Source organism: Daphnia pulex, chromosome 4 (assembly GCF_021134715.1).
Source record: "Daphnia pulex isolate KAP4 chromosome 4, ASM2113471v1".
Taxonomy (NCBI): Eukaryota; Metazoa; Arthropoda; class Branchiopoda; order Diplostraca; family Daphniidae; genus Daphnia; species Daphnia pulex.
Window position 1 is genome coordinate 2,993,880 of NC_060020.1, and position 19,963 is coordinate 3,013,842.

Sequence of the window (19,963 nt, forward strand, 5' to 3'; positions counted from 1 at the left end):
TTTCCTAGTCCTAGACGTCTACTGGTGGGCGTAGTGATCAGTCTGCTCGTGCCAGAGTAGGACAACGCAGTGCCGTCTCCACACTTCGATTTGACCACGTGCGTTCAAAGTCGCAAAACCATTTACACCATGAAAGCTGTTTTAGTTCTCGAAAATGGAGCTTTCTTTATCGGCAAGCATTTTGGTGCTCCCGTCAACACGTCAGGCGAAGTGGGTGAGTGAGAATCGCCATATACTTATCTAAAATGAAACGAGAGTTTAAAATTTTTATTTTTCTAAATTTTATTTATAATGTGTCAAGTCTTTCAAACGGGTATGGTGGGATACCCCGAGTCGTTGACGGATCCATCTTATTGTGCTCAAATCCTCGTGCCAACTTATCCTTTAATCGGAAATTACGGAGTACCCAGCAAAGAACTCGATGAGTTTCAACTCCCAAAGTATGTCCTCATTTTATCACCGCATCGTGTTCATTAGATTGATTTTTGATAAGTGTTTGGTTTCGAATCACCAAGTGTAGAGGCAACATGTGCTCGTGACGTAATATTTCTCACGCAACGCCATCTTTGACTTTGATTAGTCGTTTTTGTATTATTCGTTTAAAACATCAAACCATATAGCTACTAGATGTGTTTTTTTGGGCTGGTCAGTAATCTTGATTGGTATTTAGATGGTTCGAATCCCGTCGTATTTGGGCAGCTGGTCTTATCGTGTCTGAGCTCTGTGATGTTCCTAGCCATTGGAGTCAGGAACAGACACTGGATAGTTGGCTTAAGAATGAAGGTGTACCGGGAATTAGTGGGATTGACACCCGTCAATTGACACAAATGATTCGCGAAAAAGGAACAGTGCTCGGCAAAATTTTCCTGGGTGAAGATATACCAAAGGAATTGGGCGTGTGGGCCGACCCTAATCTTCGCAACTTGGTGGAAGAAGTTTCCATTACGGTAAGATAAAATATTTTATCCAAAAGAAAATCAATCTCTAAATAAAAATTGTATTTCTAGACGCCACAAACTTTTAATCCTGAAGGCAGTCCTCGTATTTGTGCCATCGATTGTGGTTTAAAATACCATCAACTACGTTGCTTCCTGTCTCGAGGAGCACGAGTTGATCTTGTCCCTTGGAACCACCCGTTGAATCCGTCCGAATATGACGGATTGTTCATCAGTAATGGACCTGGTGATCCATCGCAATGTGAAGTGACCATTACCAATCTTCGACGCCTTCTTTCATCAAGCACCAAACCCATCTTTGGCATCTGTCTTGGACATCAACTGCTCGCACTGGCTGCCAAATTCACCACATTCAAAATGAAGTACGGCAATCGCGGTGTCAATCAGCCGTGTACTCATGAAGGAACTGGCAGGTGCTTCATCACTTCTCAGAATCACGGATTCGCCGTCAAGGTAGATTCACCATCTGATCCAGAATGGTGTCCTCTTTTCACCAACGCTAATGATGGTACGAATGAAGGCATCGTGCACAAAACGCTACCATTTTTCAGGTAATAATAAGTGATTTCATTTCTGAATTTCACGTTTAACATTTTATTATGTAATTTTATAGTGTCCAGTTCCATCCCGAACATATGGCAGGGCCAGAGGATCTGGAAGATTTGTTTACCGTTTTCTTGGATGCTGTCAATAATTCTCGAGTCGGAAACATGAATCCTGTCATCAAAGAACGCATCCAGCAATATCTTTCGGCAGATTGTATTCCAACTCCTACGTCCCTCGAAGGAATCTGCAAACCTCGAAAGGTGTTGCTCCTCGGATCTGGCGGTCTTTCTATCGGTCAGGCCGGAGAATTCGACTATTCCGGTTCGCAAGCCATCAAGGCTTTAAAGGAAGAAGGAATCCACTCAATCCTGATCAATCCAAACATTGCCACTGTGCAGACATCGAAAGGCATGGCTGATAAAGTCTACTTTCTACCCATCACACCACATTACGTCAAACAGGTTATCCGTCAAGAACGACCTGAAGGGATTCTTCTGACTTTTGGTGGGCAGACGGCTCTCAACTGTGGCATTGAATTGAACAAGTCAGGTGTTCTCGAAAAGTACGGAGTCAAAGTTCTTGGCACCCCTATTCAATCCATCATCGACTCGGAGGATCGCAAGCTCTTTGCCGAGAAAGTGGCCGAAGTTGGCGAGAGAGTGGCTCCTAGTGCCGCAGCCTATTCGTTCGAAGAAGCATTAGATGCCGCTGAAAAACTGGGCTATCCTGTTCTTGCTCGAGCTGCTTACACGTTGGGAGGATTGGGTTCTGGATTTGCAGATAATCCTGAACAACTGCGTTCCCTAGCCCAGTCTGCATTCGCCCATTCCAATCAATTGATTATCGACAAGTCTTTGAAGGGATGGAAAGAAGTCGAGTACGAAGTTGTCCGTGACGCTTTCAACAATTGCGTTACCGTTTGTAACATGGAAAATGTCGATCCACTTGGTATCCACACCGGAGAGTCTATCGTCGTCGCTCCCAGCCAGACGTTAACTAACCGCGAGTACAACATGCTGCGGACCACAGCCATCAAAGTCGTACGCCACTTGGGCGTCGTGGGTGAATGTAACATCCAATACGCTCTCAATCCCAATTCACAGGAGTACTACATCATCGAGGTTAACGCGCGTCTATCGCGCAGTTCGGCGCTGGCCAGCAAAGCCACCGGTTACCCTTTAGCCTACATTGCTGCAAAACTTGCTCTTGGAATCCCGTTGCCCGTCTTACGGAACTCTGTGACTGAATCGACCACCGCTTGCTTTGAGCCCAGTATGGATTACTGTGTCGTCAAGATCCCGCGTTGGGATTTAAGCAAGTTTATGCGCGTCAGTGCCAAGATAGGAAGCTCTATGAAGAGCGTTGGAGAAGTCATGGCCGTCGGTCGTCGATTTGAAGAAGCTTTCCAAAAAGCCATGCGGATGGTGGATGAAAACGTTCTCGGCTTTGATCCTAATCTCAACACGGTCTCGGATGACGAGCTGGAGTGTCCAACTGACAAGCGGATGTTTGTCCTGGCTGCCGCTCTTAAAAAAGGCTACACTGTGGATCGTCTTTACGAGTTGACCAAAATCGACCGTTGGTTCCTGGTGAAAATGCAGAACATTATCGGCTGTTACAACAACCTCGAATCACAGAGCGAAAAGGAACTAACCAGCCAACTACTTCTGGAAGCCAAAAGGATGGGTTTCTCCGACAAGCAAATTGCTTCGTGCATAGGAAGCACTGAACTGGCTATCCGCAGCAAGCGCGAAGAATACGGTAAGTTGTGGTGACATTTGAAAATTCATAAAACAATTGCATTAACACACTCCGTTTTCTCTCCAGCTATCACGCCGTTCGTTAAGCAGATTGATACTGTAGCAGCAGAATGGCCGGCTCATACGAACTATCTTTACTTGACTTATAATGGAAACGCCCACGATTTAACTTTTCCTGGAGGATACACTATGGTTATCGGTAACGTATTTATCGTTTTTCTTTTCAGGAAAACAACTATTATATTATAATTTGGATGTGGTTATCACTTTCTAGGGTCTGGCGTCTACCGGATCGGTAGCTCAGTCGAATTTGACTGGTGTGCTGTGGGTTGTTTGCGAGAACTTCGCAATCTTGGCCGTAAGACTGTTATGATTAATTACAATCCTGAAACAGTCAGCACTGACTACGACATGTGTGATCGGCTGTATTTTGAAGAAATCACTTTTGAGGTATGATTTTCCATCAGTCATTTGTACCACAGCTTCCTATATTCTATGTTTTTACAGGTTGTCATGGACATTTACAACATGGAGGCTCCCGAAGGAGTCATTCTGAGCATGGGAGGTCAATTACCCAATAACATTGCCATGGAACTTCACCGTCAACGCGCCAAAATCCTCGGCACACTTCCTGAGAGTATCGACTGTGCCGAGAATCGTTTCAAATTCTCACGTATGCTTGACCGCATCGGAATTTTACAACCAAGATGGAAAGAATTGACCAACTTGAAATTGGCCATCGAATTTTGCGAAGATGTTGGTTTCCCGTGCCTCGTACGGCCATCTTACGTTCTGAGTGGTGCGGCCATGAATGTTGCTCACTCGCCTCAAGATTTGGAAACTTATTTAAGTAAAGCCAGTGCCATTTCCAAAGAGTATCCAGTCGTCATTTCCAAATTTATCCTGGAAGCAAAGGTAAATGAGCTAGTGGGTCATTGATTAGGTAAATAATAACTTTTATTGTAAACCAGGAAATTGATGTTGATGCTGTCGCCCAAGATGGTCAGTTGCTCTGCATGGCTGTCTCAGAACACGTTGAGAATGCTGGAGTACATTCGGGTGATGCAACACTCGTAACCCCTCCACAGGATCTCAACAACGAGACGCTGTCCAAAATTCAAAACATTTGTCGCGCCATTGCCATGTCCTTGGAAGTGTCGGGTCCGTTCAATATGCAACTCATCGCCAAGGTGAAGAAGCTAAATAATTTTTACCGTGTGTAATCTTCTAAAATTTTTCATCTTTTTTTTTTATTTTACGTCATAAATAGGATAATGAATTGCAGGTCATTGAGTGTAACCTGAGAGTATCACGCTCGTTTCCTTTTGTCTCAAAAACGCTCGAGCATGATTTTATTGCTATGGCTACAAAAGTAATAGTTGGCCAACGTGTAGATCCAGTAGACGTTTTACGCGGTTGCGATAAAGTGGGTGTCAAAGTTCCACAGTTCTCATTCTCACGTTTGGCAGGTACGTGGTTAATCTTACGCTCGCCGTGTAAATAATAAAGAGATAACGATATTCCTCGTGTTTTGTAACACAGGAGCTGATGTAATGCTTGGCGTTGAAATGGCGTCCACAGGAGAAGTGGCTTGTTTTGGAGAGAATCGCTACGAAGCTTACCTGAAAGCTTTGATGAGCACTGGTATGGCCATACCCAAAAACAGCATTCTTCTATCAGTCGGCAGCTATAAAGTATTGCATGTTCATTATGAATTTTATAATAATGCCGCTATAATCTAAATAAATGTTGTTTTAAAAAATATAGCACAAGAACGAGATGCTTCCCAGCGTCCGGACTTTGGAGAAGCTGGGCTACAAGTTGTATGCCAGTCTTGGAACAGCTGATTTCTACAACGACCACGGAATTACGGTAAGTGATAAAATCTATTTGCCAACACTTTCTAACATGGGGGAAAACAAGCGAAATTAAATATTGGTACAGCGAAAATTTATGAAAACATTTACATGAGAAACTCGGAAGAACTTGAAAGAAATGCGCGCATATTATTATATTTTTTTTTGGGGGGTGGGGGACCATTTCTTAATTTGATCCAAAAATTTAGAAAACCTAAAACAATTTTATGACGATTGTGATTTAGAAATCGGTCGATTCGTCCATATCTTCGTCCGATTGTTGAGAGGCAGTTGTTATTGTTGTTATGTTGATTACTCTATGAATAATTGGTGGCGTGTCGAATTGGTCTGTGGGTTCGGCCTCGCTAGATCGAACGCTTTCGATGACGGCGGCCGTAGTTATGGTCGACTTTGCGTTGGAGGATATCGCCAGAGTCTCGTTTAACGTCGGGATAATCGGTCCGTTCAAGAAATCCTGCTCGTGGCTAAAAGACGATTTTGGCTTGACCTGCCCGTTTTTGGCGTTGGAAAGGAAGGAGCGTTCAACTGGAGTCAGCGGAAGTGGGGTCGAAAGAATACTACCATTGGACAAACTATTGTTTCGTTGAACTCCATAACTACCCGACAGTGGCCGACCAGTAGGTTGTTCAACACCTGTAGGGAAAACGCAGGGTGATCCAGGAATATTCACCATTGCCTCTGTGAATTGACCCTGACGAGATGCGTTTCGTAAATGTTCGATGACGTCGAGTCGAGCATTGGCCAAATCATCAAATCCTTCTTCCCTGAGAAGAATGGAGAGATTAAAGGCTTGATCCAGAAACACTGTGCTCTTGCGATAATCCCGGATTTTGTTGCAAGACTTGACCATTTGGATAAAGTGATCGATGAAAAGTTCAAGCAAAAGTTTCCTCTGACTGATATTAAACGCCGTGATTTGTGCGTCCATTTTTTCGACTGGTTCAACTACCGTGACTGGCCGTTTCTCTCTCTCTTCGGCATCGATACGCGCCCTCTCCTTGCGTAGAAGGTCCCGAGTTTTGTCGCCCGACGTCATCGTTTCCCAGAATCCTTCATCGCCTGACCTGCTACTGGCCTTCTTCTTTTTCGTTCCATTCAAGCTGCCCTCGCTACTGCTGAGGTGTCGGGTGGGACCTCCCAGAGCCGGATTGATGGAATCGATGGTCAATTTAGTTGTTGCAATCTCCCACATTCGTGCCAAATCGGGAAACGGGAAGGTTGAATTTGAAGTTTGTAATTGTTTGGCCGTCTCCAAGACTAGTGGGACAAACCTTTCTGTCAGTCGGAATAGCCTACCTTGGGCCTTGACCAGGTCTTTTGGAGCTCTGGTGGAGAGTAAATTGCGCTTGCGGATGAAATAGTGAGGTAGTTTTCGCTGCTGGATGGAATCGTACAGTGCCTTGAATATCGCCATAATGTTCTCGCCCAGAGAGTGCTCGTTCCAGTTGGTGTAGTTAGACTCAATCTGCCAAAAGAAGATGGTCTCAAGGTGGTATTGAGATAGGACGCCGAGGGGAGCTACGACGTGATGGAAGATGAGACGACACCAGAGCAGAGCGCGTAGGTGCGGTTCACTCAAAGATGAGAGAAGAGTTTCGTGCGCGGCTCCAAAGCTTAGTTGCCATTGCAACTTGGCGTTTGCCGATGTGTGGCCTCGGAATTTGCCACCTTCTGTTATCAGATGACAGCCTTGTTTGATGATAGTCTCCATTTGAGTAGGTTGCGGCCATCTGTATTCGATATTGGTGCGATTGTCCAGAACGGGTGTACGTTTGCGGGTTTTCCATTCTCGAGCAATGTCAGGCCATTGGGCCACGGGAATAACAGGCACGAACTCAACAGTTGTCCGGTATTGGCAGTTGGATGCTGGTTTGATCAATGGACAGCAAATTGCCGCCTTGTAGGCACTGGCATCTTGTAAATTGCGGTCCAGCTTTTGACTCCAATCGTAAAATGACTCGGTGAACTGTCCGAAAACAGCCGCCGAAGACAGGTATGTTTTCCATTCGAATTGAGAACCTAGTCCCAATGGATTGTCTATTGCGTCGACGATTTTTACCTTTAGTGATTGGAAACATTCGGGCGATAGAGCTGAATTGCGATGTTTCGAAGGAACAGGCATTCTTTCCAGAGGGCGGGGAAGGTCGTTAATGGACGTGTAGTCGTAGTCCTCATCGCTCGAATACTCGATCGACTTAATTACACGCCTCTTATGTTTAATCTTAACAGGAAGTGTAGGAACAATTGGTTCCGGTTTGGGTGTTTTTTTGCGAGAGAAATCATCCGATAGAGGTACAGATGAGACGTGTGCTCGATTATCTCTACTTTTCATTCGGTTCTCGATAGCTCTCATCAATTCTGTTCCCGAGGACGGAAACTCATCCCCACCATCGTCGTCGTCGTCGTCGTCACTCGATGATGAGCTGCTAAGCTCTGGTGTTTTCATAGGTGGTCGCTTAGAAATTTCCGGAGTAGCTGAAGTATGTTTAGGCGTGATGCCAACTTCAGACACTGACGGTGTGCTGTCGCATAAGACGCTCGACTTTGGACTGTCGTAATCGCTTGATTTGCCATAATATCCTTCGCTATCGTTGTCTACTCTATCGTAGGTAGTTGAGTGAGTCCCGTCTGATTTGCGGTGATTATTCGGGATGTCGACGCAACGCAACATGACCCAACCTGAATCAAATTAGACTTTTAGTTTGGCGCGTTTAAAATTTTTGAAATTGATGCGGCGTTTTTACCAGGGAATTTTTCGACGTCTTCCATGCAGAATCGGTAAATGGGATCGTCGGCTGATGTGTATTCATTGCAAACCAGCGAAGAGTATTGTTCTTTTGGGTAGACTTCCAAATTCCGGTGAATGATGTTGTATCGCAAGTTGGTCACTACTTCTGGCAAACTAGCTCCTTTGGGTTGGTAACGATAGTCTAGGCCTACAACTTCGGTTAAGGCACCTTCGTAATGACAACTCCGACGAATATCACCTAGGGAACTGTTGACAGCCAATTCTTGTTCCGTCTTTCTGGATCGGATGGCTTCTTTATCTCTACAATGATTAAAAACAACCGAACATTCGTTAGTTTAAGATCTCTTTGCAATGATTCTTTAGTTTTGCTTTACGAATGTATGAAACCCAATTAATATTTCAAATGTACTTTGCGAGCTCTCGAACAAAAGATTTATCAAGGAATGTCGACAATATCTCGTGATAAATTTGACACCTTTTGTGCGTCATATGTTCCACGAGATAAGGCAGCTTTCCCTTGGTCTCTGTCTGTTATTCAAGAATGTGACAATCTTTTGAAACATTTTAGACTAAACTATTGCAGATTTATGAAAACACGAAAGTTAATGCTTGACTATTCAAATTAGTTTTTGTACCGACTTATTTACACCGCCTTGCAATTCTAAATGTCATATCTGTCCTCTTTAAATGGATGTTATCTGTCACCTGGCGCCAGTCGCAATTAAAACAATTTCAAAATGTTTTTTCCCCGTCTGGACGCTTAGCCGCACGTGGACCAGACGAGTACAATGTCGGTATTTGTTAGCTTTGTAGGAAACTTTGTTATTACCTGTCAAAATTGTCAAAAAACTGGATAGCCAGGATGACGTTGTTGAGTAGGAAAACCTCCGGCCTTTTTTTCAAATTCTCGCGCATTTTGTTTAAACTATCCATCTGATTTTCACGCAAGATCTCTTGGTACTCGTTAATCTTCTGCTGCGGATTTCTGAAGTCGTCGTGGCGAGGCCTGCGAGTGACGGATGATCCGGGAACCGCCTGTACATCTTCCGTCTCGAAGTCAAGAACCGGTTCCGATTGGCCGTGACAACAATTATTTCCCATTCTACACCAAACGTCAAACGAACTTGTTGGTGAATTACAACTTTGACACTTTGTGTTTTGTTTTTGAGACCGAATATCCGTCGGAGTTATCAAATTGAGCTGCGCGCTCCCCGTTTGCAGCGGTCAACTCAATACTGTTGACCAACGGAGATCAAGTCGGCCTTTTCTTTCTTGCGGTATCTCATTTTTGTTTATCAGCGTAGAAATGGTGGCATTTTCCCCATCCGAATCACAAATTTTGAAAGGAGGGAGGAAGGGAGAAAGGAAAGATAGAACAGGGACACGCCTTATCAACCGAACACCACGGACAACGCACCGTTCAGGAGCGTGAACACGACTGGTGGGTTGGTGGGGGTGAACGAATAAATAGGTCTTAGATCGCCCTTTGCCACTTGGTAAATTCTATAAATGTTAAGTGACGTCACGCATAATTCAGATAGACGCAACTGGATATACTGGAATGTTTTAATGTCACGTCCGGTTCGTGATACAAGTCGTGATCTGTAATGTTGAAATTGACGTCTATCGAATGGTGTGTGTGATTGATTCCTGAACAATGCATTTCATTTTGTTTTTATGAGCAGGTGGAATCGATTGAATGGGCTTATGATGACATTGGTGAGATTACCAGCAAAGGTCAACTCAACAACATGGCGGACTTTTTAGCTCACAAACAATTGGATCTCGTCATCAATTTACCGATGAGACATGGAGGAGCCAGACGAGTCTCTTCGTTCTCCACTCATGGTAACGTATTTTCAATTGGTTCTATGACTTAATATTTTACGGTTATTTATATTTCCTTCTCGGTTTGGTTCTAAAAGATACCTTAAAACGTTACTCTTTTAGTTATCTTATGTAATTTACCTTATCATTACATTGCACTTACACAAACCACTTAGATTTACATCCGACTACTGAATAGTGAAGTGTCAAATTTAGTTTAAAACTAATAGGCCAGTGTATGTTGTTTACCTCGTTTACATTACAAATTTGTTTTATTGACATATTCAATAATTTTGTGTTATGCAGGTTACCGGACCCGACGCATGGCTGTTGATTACGCAGTGCCTTTAATAACGGACATCAAATGCGCCAAACTTCTCGTTGAGGTAAAGAAAAAGTAAAATGTAAAATAATTAGTATTTGTGATGGGAAATTTGACGTGACGCAAGTCAGAAATGGTGAAACAATAACAACTCTGACGTGTGAAATATCATCACTATTAATCAGTAGCATTTGGAATGGAGATAATACCATAAGTGAGTCTCTAGCTTATTTCGTGTTTTCAAACTATGAAATTTGAAAAAAGAGGTTGAAATAACGAAATAACTTAATACATTTAAGCTCGTATGTGTGTAATCAGGTGCGTGATAAGAGCGACGTCAGAAGCTTTCTGCCCACTGTTTGTTTTTTATTGTTTTGGCTCGCCATCGAAATATTCAACTGTTGACCTTTAAAGACGGAGTCAGTTATTTCTAGTTACCTGCGCTCCGTTCCAAAAAGAGCGGATGAAAATAGATTGAAAAAAATGTGTCGGAAGCCTTTCGGTCGTGTCCAACTGGCAACAGGCCCGCGAGCCTATAGTTGTGTTTGGCGCCTAGTGGATAGCAACACAAGTGACTTTGTCACTGGCCCAATTCGCTCGAGAAAAACTCGCATTGCTTCGCTGTTTTCTGATTAGAATTACTTGCTGTCTGCTGTGTTTGCGCTGTTTCTAATGGCGATTAAACATCACGTGCCCTCGTCGCTAAGGTGAATCGTTTCGCTGTAACATTATGTTACTTCACGTCGTATCGGCAGCCGCACCGGTGGCTGCTACGGCCGGCCATTGGGTCTGGGAAAAAAGTAATTCAGCTGTGAGCCGAGTGAGTTTTTTTCATTTTCTACCTTTTCAATTTTATCGTTAAAAAGATTTAGAAATAAAAAAGAGCATTGCGTGGCGCGTCACTTTATCTGTGAAAAGTTGTATGATTTACTAAGTACATAAAGTAGGTCGCGCAATCTTTTAATCATTTATAATCCCTTCTGTCTGACTGACTGACATTGTTTTTGATTACTTTGATTACGATCCACCGGGAGTTACCATCAAGTAGCCAAGAAAAATTTCGATCGTGTTATTTTTTAATCGCCTAAAATATTTTTAATTTGTTTTCTAAAAAATTTCTTTTGACAGGCTTTGAGATTGGTGGGTAAAGCGCCAAAGATGAAACCGCACGTGGATTGTATGACGTCACGCCGATTAGTTCGGATCCCGGGTTTGATCGACGTTCACGTCCATCTACGGGAACCTGGCGGCACACATAAAGAGGATTTTTCGTCTGGAACTGCTGCCGCTCTTTCTGGAGGTGTCACCATGGTCCTGGCCATGCCGAACACTCAGCCAACAATCACTGATAAGGCGGCTCTTCACCTTATCAAGGATGTGAGTTTTTGCGCACCATCCCGCTATGTCCTTTTCTTACACCAATTTACTAACGATTCTTGACTCACACTTTTATTTTCCGTGTTTGCACAGCTGGCTAAGAAAGGCGCCCGTTGTGATTACGGGATTTTCATGGGCGCTTCGGCGACTAATTTTGAAGAAATAATCGAGCTTTCCTCCCACGTTGTCGGGCTCAAAATGTACCTCAACGAAACCTTTACCACCCTTAAATTGGACGGGATTCAACAATGGCTTAAAGTAAATTGTCGTTCGTCGTATGACAATCTCATTTTATGGAGGAAATGAATTGTTTTATGTATCTCGTTTTACAGCATTTCGAAAATTGGCCGAAAGGAGTGCCTATTTGTGTCCATGCCGAGGGACGGACCACTGCCGCCGTTATTTTATTGGCTTCACTCAATAACCGCTCTGTCCATGTATGTCATGTGGCCACTCGCGATGAGATCGAAATCATCAAAGCTGCAAAGAAAAAGGTTAAGAGTTGGACAGATTTCATAACTTAAACCGAAAGGGACAATGTTTTTGTGTCTAGTCATAGTTTTGACGACATACTTATTATTAGACTTGCTTATTTTTATAATCTAGGGTTTGCCTGTCACTTGTGAAGTTTGCCCCCACCACTTGTTTTTGAACTCAAATGATTTGCCCGCTTTCGGCACCAAGGGTGAAGTTCGTCCACGTTTGGCTAGTCCCGAAGACCAACAAGCCCTTTGGGATAATTTGAACATTATCGACTGTTTCGCAACGGATCACGGTATACAACAAAAGTTTGAAAATTTGTCCCGTCCCAATCAAAAAAAATTCTATTGGCCATCGAGATAAAATCATTTGTTTTTCATTCTCTTTTGACACATTTGACAGGTCAAATGTGTCAAATGTGACAAATGTTAAAAAAAGATAACGATATGTCATTGATGAAAAGACGTCAAATATTTCGATTTTTAGATGTCACAAATTGATACCAAATTTACAGAGGCGTTTATAAGTTATAAAATTTAATTGCTTTAATATTTTTTACTCCCCACCTACAGCTCCACATACTTTGGAAGAAAAAATGAGCGATAATAGCCCACCTGGTTATCCGGGTTTGGAAACTATGCTTCCCTTGTTACTCACCGCCGTTAACAAAGGACAATTGAGTCTCCAGGTATTTATAAATCCGTCGTTATCAGTTATGTCATTTCTTTATTAACTTGTACTTTTGGGTTTAGGACGTCGTGAATAAGTGTCACCATAACCCAAAACGCATTTTCAAGTTGCCAGATCAATCCAATACTTATGTTGAAATTGATCTTGAAGAAGATTGGGTTCTTCCGGATGCTAATGTCTTTTCAAAAGCCAAGTGGTCCCCTTTTGCTGGACGGAAAGTCAAAGGAGCCGTTAAACGTGTCGTTCTTCGAGGCGAAGTTGTCTACATTGATGGATCTGTAAGCATCACTTTATTAACATTTGATCGTCCCAAAATATGAACATTCGAAATAAAATTTTATTGAATCGATAGATCATTGCCCAACCTGGATTTGGACAAGATGTTCGTGAACCTGATCAATCCAACTTCTCGATCCCTCATATGGAATTTTCTGATTTGGGCGATCCTAGAGTGACGCGCTCAGCAGCTTACAATGTTTCTGGCAGTCAGACATCTGGAAATGGTGAAGACGATGTCCATTTTCATCGACACACGAGTGAAACGCGTGAACTGTACGGCCAAATGTTCAGCGAACTGGGAATTCCCAAGATTCGTTCGTTGTCTGTCGGCCCGACTTTGCCGACTCTTCGAATCTCGCATCCGCAACAGACCGATTCTTCTTCAACCGGACGACCCGTTAGTCCAGTTTCACGAAGTTTTGACAGCTCCATCCTTTCACCACCACAACAATCCAAGGGCATTTCGGCTCGTCCGGTTTCACCTGCTGCGTCACAAATGGCAACCTCCAGCTTCTCTGGTTCCGCTGCACTTCCTCATCACGGCTTACAAGGCCAGTGCATCTTAACAGTGGACATGTTTTCCAAAGAGCAACTTAACGCGATTTTCAATCTGGCCCAGACATTCCGGCTTTGCGTCCAGAAGGAGCGCTCGCTCGACCACATCCTCAAGGTTATATCCTAGTAAAAAACACAACATTATAGAGTGTGTTTTTACATATTCATGGTCTTGTAGGGAAAGATTATGGCCTCGGTTTTCTACGAGGTCAGCACTAGGACCAGCTGTAGCTTTTCTGCCGCCATGCAGCGATTGGGTGGCCGAGTAATTTATATGGACGAAAGCAGTTCCTCAGCCAAGAAAGGAGAAACTCTAGAAGGTGAGAAATTGCCTTGATGAATTCAAAATGTGTACTAATTTATATTCGATTTCAATTATTAGATTCCATTACAGTGATGGCTAGTTACAGCGATGTAGTGGTTTTGCGTCACCCGGAGCCGGGTGCAGTAGGGGTAAGTTAATTATTATTTGATAAATATTATCGAATAATTAATTACATTAAAGAACTAAATAAAACGTGCGAGTATTTCTTTTTATAGCGAGCAGCGGCCCGTTCCAGCCGTCCGTTGATTAATGCTGGGGATGGAACCGGAGAACATCCAACTCAGGTAGTTTCTACATAGTTTCTTCATCGTAAACAGTCAACAGAACTAAAACTGAGTTTAAAAACAGGCTCTGTTGGATGTGTTCACTATCCGTGAAGAGATTGGTACTGTCAATGGCCTGACAATCACGATGGTAGGAGATTTGAAACATGGAAGAACTGTTCACTCCTTGGCTCGGTAAATAAATTAATACTCGCTGCATTTCTTTTAATTTCTCATTTTTTACTAATGCATTTTTTTTAAAGCTTGTTGACGCTGTATAATGTTCATTTACGCTACGTCAGTCCTGCCAACTTGGGTATGCCAAATGAAGTGATGGATTATATCGGATCAAAGGGAATTCCCCAGACCAATTTTAGTTCGCTCGAGGATGCTCTGCCGGAAACAGACGTGTTGTATATGACTCGTATCCAGCGTGAACGCTTTGCCACACAACAGGAATATGATATGGTTCGATATCATTAAAAAACATTTTTTGTTTGTACGTTTTATTTATTTTAATTTCCTATCAATTTTCAGGCTTGCGGTCATTTTGTTGTCACGCCACATTTGATGCGATTGGCAAAACGCCGTATGGTTGTCATGCATCCGCTACCTAGAGTTTTTGAAATTTCTCCCGACTTTGATAGCGATCCTCGTGCCGCATACTTTCGCCAAGCCGAAGCCGGAATGTACGTGCGCATGGCTATTCTTGCTATGGTTCTCGGGAAATGCTGAAACGGTTCAAAAGTCGATTAACAATTTGGTTGGATGTTATTTGTTTTGAACCAAATTGGAATAAATACAACATAAAATTTCCATTATTCTTTCCAACATTTTATAGAATCACGTGTGCACTCGTTAGTCGTTTGCTCATTGTTATTTTCTTTAATTTTGTTGTATTCAAGTTGCTGATCTGATTGAAAAAAAAAAGAAAACACCTTTTGCTTTCAATCACAGATCGCTACTACTAGATGGTGGGGGCGTAGTTAGCACGGAAACTATACAAGAATAAATACAAAATAATTGTTTTTTCAATAATTGCGTTTATCAAAATTGTGCTGTCATTCTTAAACGAATTTTTCTTTTCTTTACAGCAATACTTTCTTAGTCTGATCTTGTGAGAGAGATCTTGTTGTTTTAGACTTTTGAGTTTTCTCAGCTGGTTTTGGAGTGTTACAGGTTTGTCTCAATTGGCAACGCTGCATTATTTACAATGGAAACCATGGAATTTTCGAAAAATATTTTTGGAAACGTTCTAATCCCAGCACAATTTTGCTTGAGTGTAAACCAAATCGAAGTCAAATTTGTTCTTTAAAAGTCTTAAGATTTATAAACTGTTTCGTAGAAACACACGTATCTGAATCATTTTGTCAATTGAATGAACGAAAGTGACACTTTTTCTCACGTGTTGAATTGAAAAACCGTGATAAAATATGACTCTAGACAATGAAACAAATTCCTTGCATCCATTCGTATTGAAATGTAATGTCTCGGCGTGTTACCAAGAAGTTTCCAATAAGACAGATCAGCCATGGATTACTGTTTGTGGCCATATCTTTTGTGCCTCCTGTGGTTTGGCTGAACTTGGAAAACTTCCAGCCATCTGTCCTATCTGCTCGCACCAATTAACAAGTCCATTTGATATAATTCAGTCTGAGTTGAATCCTCCTAGTCACTTTGTTGAGGTAATTTGTATTATACACTAATAATTTATCGTACTATTAACATATGTCACAATCAAGTCCTTAATTAGCTAATGTAAATGTTTTTTTGGCCTTGCGAATAATATTTCGCAGATGGTGCTCATGGGCCTAAATCCTGATGATTGTCTTGAGGCAGCAAGAAGGGGAATTTCATTTTGGCAAAGTCAATCCATCTTGCAGCTCAGCACAGCGGAAAATAGCGTTCAAGCCACTCGTTCGCAGGTGGTGGAATTGCAGAGTCACTACGAGGACAAAGTTGCAGGGATGAATCGCGAAATTTTCTCCCTGAGAGAAGAGTGCCACCGTGAGTCGAAACACGTTTTTTTTTTTAATATATTCTTGTATTCCAAATGTAAACAGAGTGAGTGTCCAAACTTGGTTTCCTGGTGCCCATCCCATCTACTGGTTTTACTTATTTGGATAGAATTTTTTAAAAAGGAATCACATTAGTTCGATTTCCCCCATGTTGTTTATTCACCAGGTGTTACGTTTCAACCACAGCAACTTCACGTTATATTTTCAGGGAGACGACATTTTGCATTCTGATGACCGTTGACGTTCTAATTTAAATATTTAATCATTTCCTGGAAATAAGAGCTGTTCCAATCTTATTTGCCAAATTTATGGATAGCTTTTGCGTTAGATTTACAATTGTTTAGATTCACCCCCTATAATCTTCCCCAATAATTTTAATTGATGAGATAAAATCTCACCGATTGTTCCAATATTTAACTCTTTAAAACTTTTGTATTTTTAGGTCTCAAAGAGGAAAATTCTAAACTCCAGAATCATAAATCGGAAGTTTCAGCAAACCAAAGTGCCCAAAGCTATTCATATGTTGACACAAAGCAACAGGTAAATAGAAATGTAGAAAGTCTAAAAACAAATTGATTGTTCAAGGAAGAATTTTCTGGAAGGTTGAAGATAAATCCACTACTACTATCAACACGAACGCTTCCGGAACTATTAGGAAGCAATATCCACGGCCGTCAATCCCACCTCACCACGCTCGATCTTCACGAAACGACAATCTACCTCAAAGACAATTTTTGGGCAAGTTCTAAAGCCTTGTAACTATGCAATTTCATTTTTTGGCAATCGCAAAGGAATAATATTTTTAGTTTCACCCACGAAGTTTAATTTGCACTTATGACTTAGCAATTTTATTTCGATTAAGGTGTTGCATTTTTATGTCTGTTATATTTGCGGCTGTAGGCCATGGCCGAACAGCGTTGATTTAAAAACAGCTTCCCAGAACGAAGACAGGCTGATGCCAAAATCAAATGCCCTTCATATAACCTTCTTCAATCCGGTATGAAGCGGTTTGTTTGGTTAATTTTTCCTCCCTCCGGTTTCTTGCCTTATAAGTTAATAAGAGAATTAAATCGAGTTCGATACACCTCCGATCCCACCCGAGATATGGATCGTGTTACGTGATGGTTTTTACACGCGCTTTAAGCGTATCTAATCGTCACGTGGACGCCATCGAATCAAAGTTCGAAGCATGACTTGGATTTGATAAGAGATTGGGGTTGGAACACATACCAATCCAAGACTATCTTTTTATTTAAATACTGTCACCCAAAACAAGTCAACAGTATTGTGAAATTTTATGGAATACTTTTCATTACAATTGCGTTTGTTGGGAAAAACAACAACAGGGCGGATGCTAAACTATGACCATAAATGGAATAACCACAACAAATCAGAAAGTCACCTCCAGAACTACGACGTACTTGTATTTGTATTGACGTTGGGGATATCCTGTTTATTGTGGTGAAGCGATGCGCAAATCTGACTAATGGCGAAGACTACTCCATCCTTGCATACGTGCTTTAGGGGGGAATTTTCTAAAAAAATAATGTTGATTGCAACTGAAAAATAACAACAAAAAAGACAGTAACCGGATTCCGTCCTTTCGCCTTTTGGCCATACATATGGAGTCGCGTGAAAATCTAACAAGGAAGTGGATTTGCTTCTCTCTCGTGACGCACATAGTAACTGGTTCGGTTTCATAGAAATGCCGGTTTGAATTACGACCTGTTATTTTGTTCATTTTGCCAAGTATTCCATCAAGCATAAAACGAACACGTAAGTAATTTTGAAATGTTTATTGAAAAGATTGAAGTAGTAAATCCCCGCTACAAATCCCTGGTAACCAATTGCATAGTAATTGATGATCCAAAAATTCATTACGATAAACAAAGCCTTATAATAGAATGTTGGCATAGTCAACACCTGAAGATGATTCTTCTCCGGCATTATTTTGCTGGGGATACATGGGATGCACAGTATAAAGATATCTGCATAAATGTGACGCTTAAAAAATAGTTCTACGTTTATAATAAATGGTTCCTGGCCACGACCAGAAAGAAAAGTCTGTATATAATATGAACCGCGAATCCTAAAAAGATCCCATATTTTTCTTTCCGATTTTAAAATAACTAAAAATTGTGATGACAATTTGGCCAGTTGAACTCCCGCAGTTCACAAATACCCAAGACTGACCACCCTCTCCTCAACAGACAACGGCGGACGGAAATTGTTCAATATCTTGTGCTCACGACTTGGTTGGCTGCAACCTCCCTTCTTCATAGACATCATCTCTCGGAAAGACTCCAACTGCAAATAAATTACGTAAGTTTGGACTGAATATTGGAAATAGTACAATTTAACATACCTGTTCATGAGAAACTTCAATTGGTTCCACGAAAACAATCCAGATAACACACTCATTGCAGGGAGGGGTAGTCAACGAACCCAGATAAGTGTAGTATGCTCCCTTTTCTGTAAATGCAAATGAAGCACTTAGAAATGAGATTTTAGTGAATGATTAAATCAAAATTACGTGGGAGTAGCTTGTTTGGATCCAAAGTGTGTCTAAATGGGGTGCACTCATCTTTGTGCTTGATATCATTTGTCAACTCACAAAGTTTGTTAAGCTCAGGATTTTCCTTGCCTACCTATTAGTACAAGTAAAAATTAGTCTCAAACAGCTTACAAACTGTCAAATTGTATAAAACCTACTTTAAGAAAAACGCCCAATACTGCCAACCCGTCTCCGTACTTGAGTGCTTCGTTGAAGCTTCCGTACTTGGTGTTCCAGTTGACGAAATGTATTTCAGCTCCATACGATTGCCCATTGACGACATGCTCGGATCCGATATGGTCGTTCTCTCCCCAGTGACAATGATATTGAGCAAGCCTGTAGTCGTGGGACAATGGACCTCCAGACAAAGTGGCTCCTTCAGTAGGCACGTGAGCTTTCCAACAATATCCGGTATTCAGCAATTCAATCGTTTCCTTTGGATAATTCCAAGTGAGACGTTTGATGTTCAAACGCGGATCAAGCTTAACTTCATCAGGTCGAATGTTGATCTGAATTCAAATAATGTATCAATTATAAAGTTCCTTAAAAAACGTGAATGAGTAATATTTACCGGTGACTGACGATGTCCGGGAGCGTGCAGAAAGTGTTTAGCAGTATACGAGTGTGGACCTATGAGAAATAAACAAAAAATGAGTCACTCAAGTGTCAACTCAAACTAAAAAAGAAATATTGCCACACGTAATCAACAACCCATTTCCTTTTGCAAATTTTAGTTTGTTGATAAGAAATAATAGGGCGTGGGCTCAAAGTTGACGTTTCTAGAAAGATTCCGGCACTCAAGGGCATAAGAGGGTCGACAAACTCGAAAATTTTAGGGGAAAAGGAGAAAGTCGATATTGCTCAAAGGCATCACATGTCATTTATGGGTTTTTACGCTTTTTAGGAGAAAGTTTAGTGTGTACAAGCGAGTCCATTCAACTCGAAACCACGTGCACTGCAATACTATTGCACCAATGGTCACACATCGTTGGCACTCACAGTCTTTAGAGCACAACGGTAAACAGACTAACACACAAAAAGAAAAAGGTACTAAAATCACTTACCACATCCACAAAACTTCTGGACCGACTGCGATAAGAGTTCGATAGACTCAGGGACGCAAATGCACCTGTAAAGATGTCACAACATGATGAAGAATATCACTACATTTTTCTCGAGTGCTAATAGACTTACCAATCACCAACCGTCCAGACCATTTAATAAACTTTGATCAAATTAATCACAATAAAAAAGGCGAGAATATTTCTTCGTGTGTTTCGCTTTCGAGCGCTGCTTTGTAACTGAAGGCGGGACTGTTTGCCTAGCGGCTTTATAGTCTACTGTCGGTTGGGAAAAGCCGGGAGGGGGGGAAACACGAGGGGGAG

The 19,963-nt window shown here is 41.8% G+C and overlaps 4 protein-coding genes across 4 annotated transcripts; 2 read left to right on the top strand and 2 right to left on the bottom strand.

Moving 5' to 3' along the window:
* Nucleotides 1-17: 17 nt before the first annotated feature.
* Nucleotides 18-14,827, top strand: LOC124192027 (CAD protein-like). The gene is made up of 27 exons (XM_046585166.1): nt 18-214; nt 302-440; nt 671-947; nt 1,008-1,507; nt 1,570-3,263; nt 3,330-3,461; nt 3,537-3,712; nt 3,770-4,177; nt 4,234-4,452; nt 4,533-4,731; nt 4,805-4,956; nt 5,030-5,134; nt 9,574-9,736; nt 10,022-10,101; nt 11,166-11,414; nt 11,508-11,672; nt 11,747-11,908; nt 12,021-12,189; nt 12,467-12,582; nt 12,647-12,862; nt 12,937-13,533; nt 13,597-13,738; nt 13,801-13,871; nt 13,959-14,027; nt 14,092-14,201; nt 14,270-14,474; nt 14,544-14,827. Exons 1-27 carry the CDS (start codon nt 130-132, stop codon nt 14,739-14,741), a joined length of 6,798 nt encoding a protein of 2,265 aa, XP_046441122.1. The 5' UTR covers nt 18-129; the 3' UTR covers nt 14,742-14,827.
* On the bottom strand, nt 5,130-9,300 carry LOC124192028. The gene is made up of 3 exons (XM_046585167.1): nt 8,718-9,300; nt 7,884-8,188; nt 5,130-7,818 (listed from the first exon to the last, which is right to left on the bottom strand). The coding sequence occupies exons 1-3, from the start codon at nt 8,987-8,989 to the stop codon at nt 5,360-5,362; spliced, it is 3,036 nt and encodes a 1,011-aa protein (XP_046441123.1). The 5' UTR covers nt 8,990-9,300; the 3' UTR covers nt 5,130-5,359.
* A 341-nt stretch (nt 14,828-15,168) lies between the features above and the next one.
* On the top strand, nt 15,169-18,023 carry LOC124192035 (E3 ubiquitin-protein ligase CCNB1IP1-like). The gene is made up of 4 exons (XM_046585177.1): nt 15,169-15,691; nt 15,803-16,013; nt 16,467-16,564; nt 16,627-18,023. The coding sequence occupies exons 1-4, from the start codon at nt 15,440-15,442 to the stop codon at nt 16,771-16,773; spliced, it is 708 nt and encodes a 235-aa protein (XP_046441133.1). The 5' UTR covers nt 15,169-15,439; the 3' UTR covers nt 16,774-18,023.
* Nucleotides 17,806-19,925, bottom strand: LOC124192034 (carbonic anhydrase 1-like). The gene is made up of 7 exons (XM_046585175.1): nt 19,773-19,925; nt 19,643-19,707; nt 19,150-19,208; nt 18,737-19,087; nt 18,558-18,672; nt 18,390-18,496; nt 17,806-18,331 (listed from the first exon to the last, which is right to left on the bottom strand). The coding sequence occupies exons 1-7, from the start codon at nt 19,793-19,795 to the stop codon at nt 18,197-18,199; spliced, it is 855 nt and encodes a 284-aa protein (XP_046441131.1). The 5' UTR covers nt 19,796-19,925; the 3' UTR covers nt 17,806-18,196.
* Between the last annotated feature and the right edge of the window lie 38 nt (nt 19,926-19,963).

Excerpts from the sequence above, each read along its gene's own strand:
- LOC124192028 (XM_046585167.1), bottom strand. The coding sequence starts at position 8,989 with ATGGGAAATAATTGTTGTCACGGCCAATCGGAACCGGTTCTTGACTTC. Across the intron at positions 8,189-8,717 it reads TTTTTTGACAATTTTGACAG|AGATAAAGAAGCCATCCGAT; the intron begins GTAATAACAAAG and ends TAATCATTGTAG. Across the intron at positions 7,819-7,883 it reads AGACGTCGAAAAATTCCCTG|GTTGGGTCATGTTGCGTTGC; the intron begins GTAAAAACGCCG and ends AATTTGATTCAG.
- LOC124192035 (XM_046585177.1), top strand. The coding sequence starts at position 15,440 with ATGACTCTAGACAATGAAACAAATTCCTTGCATCCATTCGTATTGAAA. Across the intron at positions 15,692-15,802 it reads CTCCTAGTCACTTTGTTGAG|ATGGTGCTCATGGGCCTAAA; the intron begins GTAATTTGTATT and ends AATATTTCGCAG. Across the intron at positions 16,565-16,626 it reads ATGTTGACACAAAGCAACAG|GTTGAAGATAAATCCACTAC; the intron begins GTAAATAGAAAT and ends ATTTTCTGGAAG.
- LOC124192034 (XM_046585175.1), bottom strand. The coding sequence starts at position 19,795 with ATGGTCTGGACGGTTGGTGATTG. Across the intron at positions 18,673-18,736 it reads TATTGGGCGTTTTTCTTAAA|GTAGGCAAGGAAAATCCTGA; the intron begins GTAGGTTTTATA and ends TTGTACTAATAG. Across the intron at positions 18,332-18,389 it reads TTGAAGTTTCTCATGAACAG|TTGGAGTCTTTCCGAGAGAT; the intron begins GTATGTTAAATT and ends ATTTATTTGCAG.
- LOC124192027 (XM_046585166.1), top strand. The coding sequence starts at position 130 with ATGAAAGCTGTTTTAGTTCTCGAAAATGGAGCTTTCTTTATCGGCAAG. Across the intron at positions 3,713-3,769 it reads TTGAAGAAATCACTTTTGAG|GTTGTCATGGACATTTACAA; the intron begins GTATGATTTTCC and ends ATGTTTTTACAG. Across the intron at positions 4,453-4,532 it reads ATATGCAACTCATCGCCAAG|GATAATGAATTGCAGGTCAT; the intron begins GTGAAGAAGCTA and ends CGTCATAAATAG.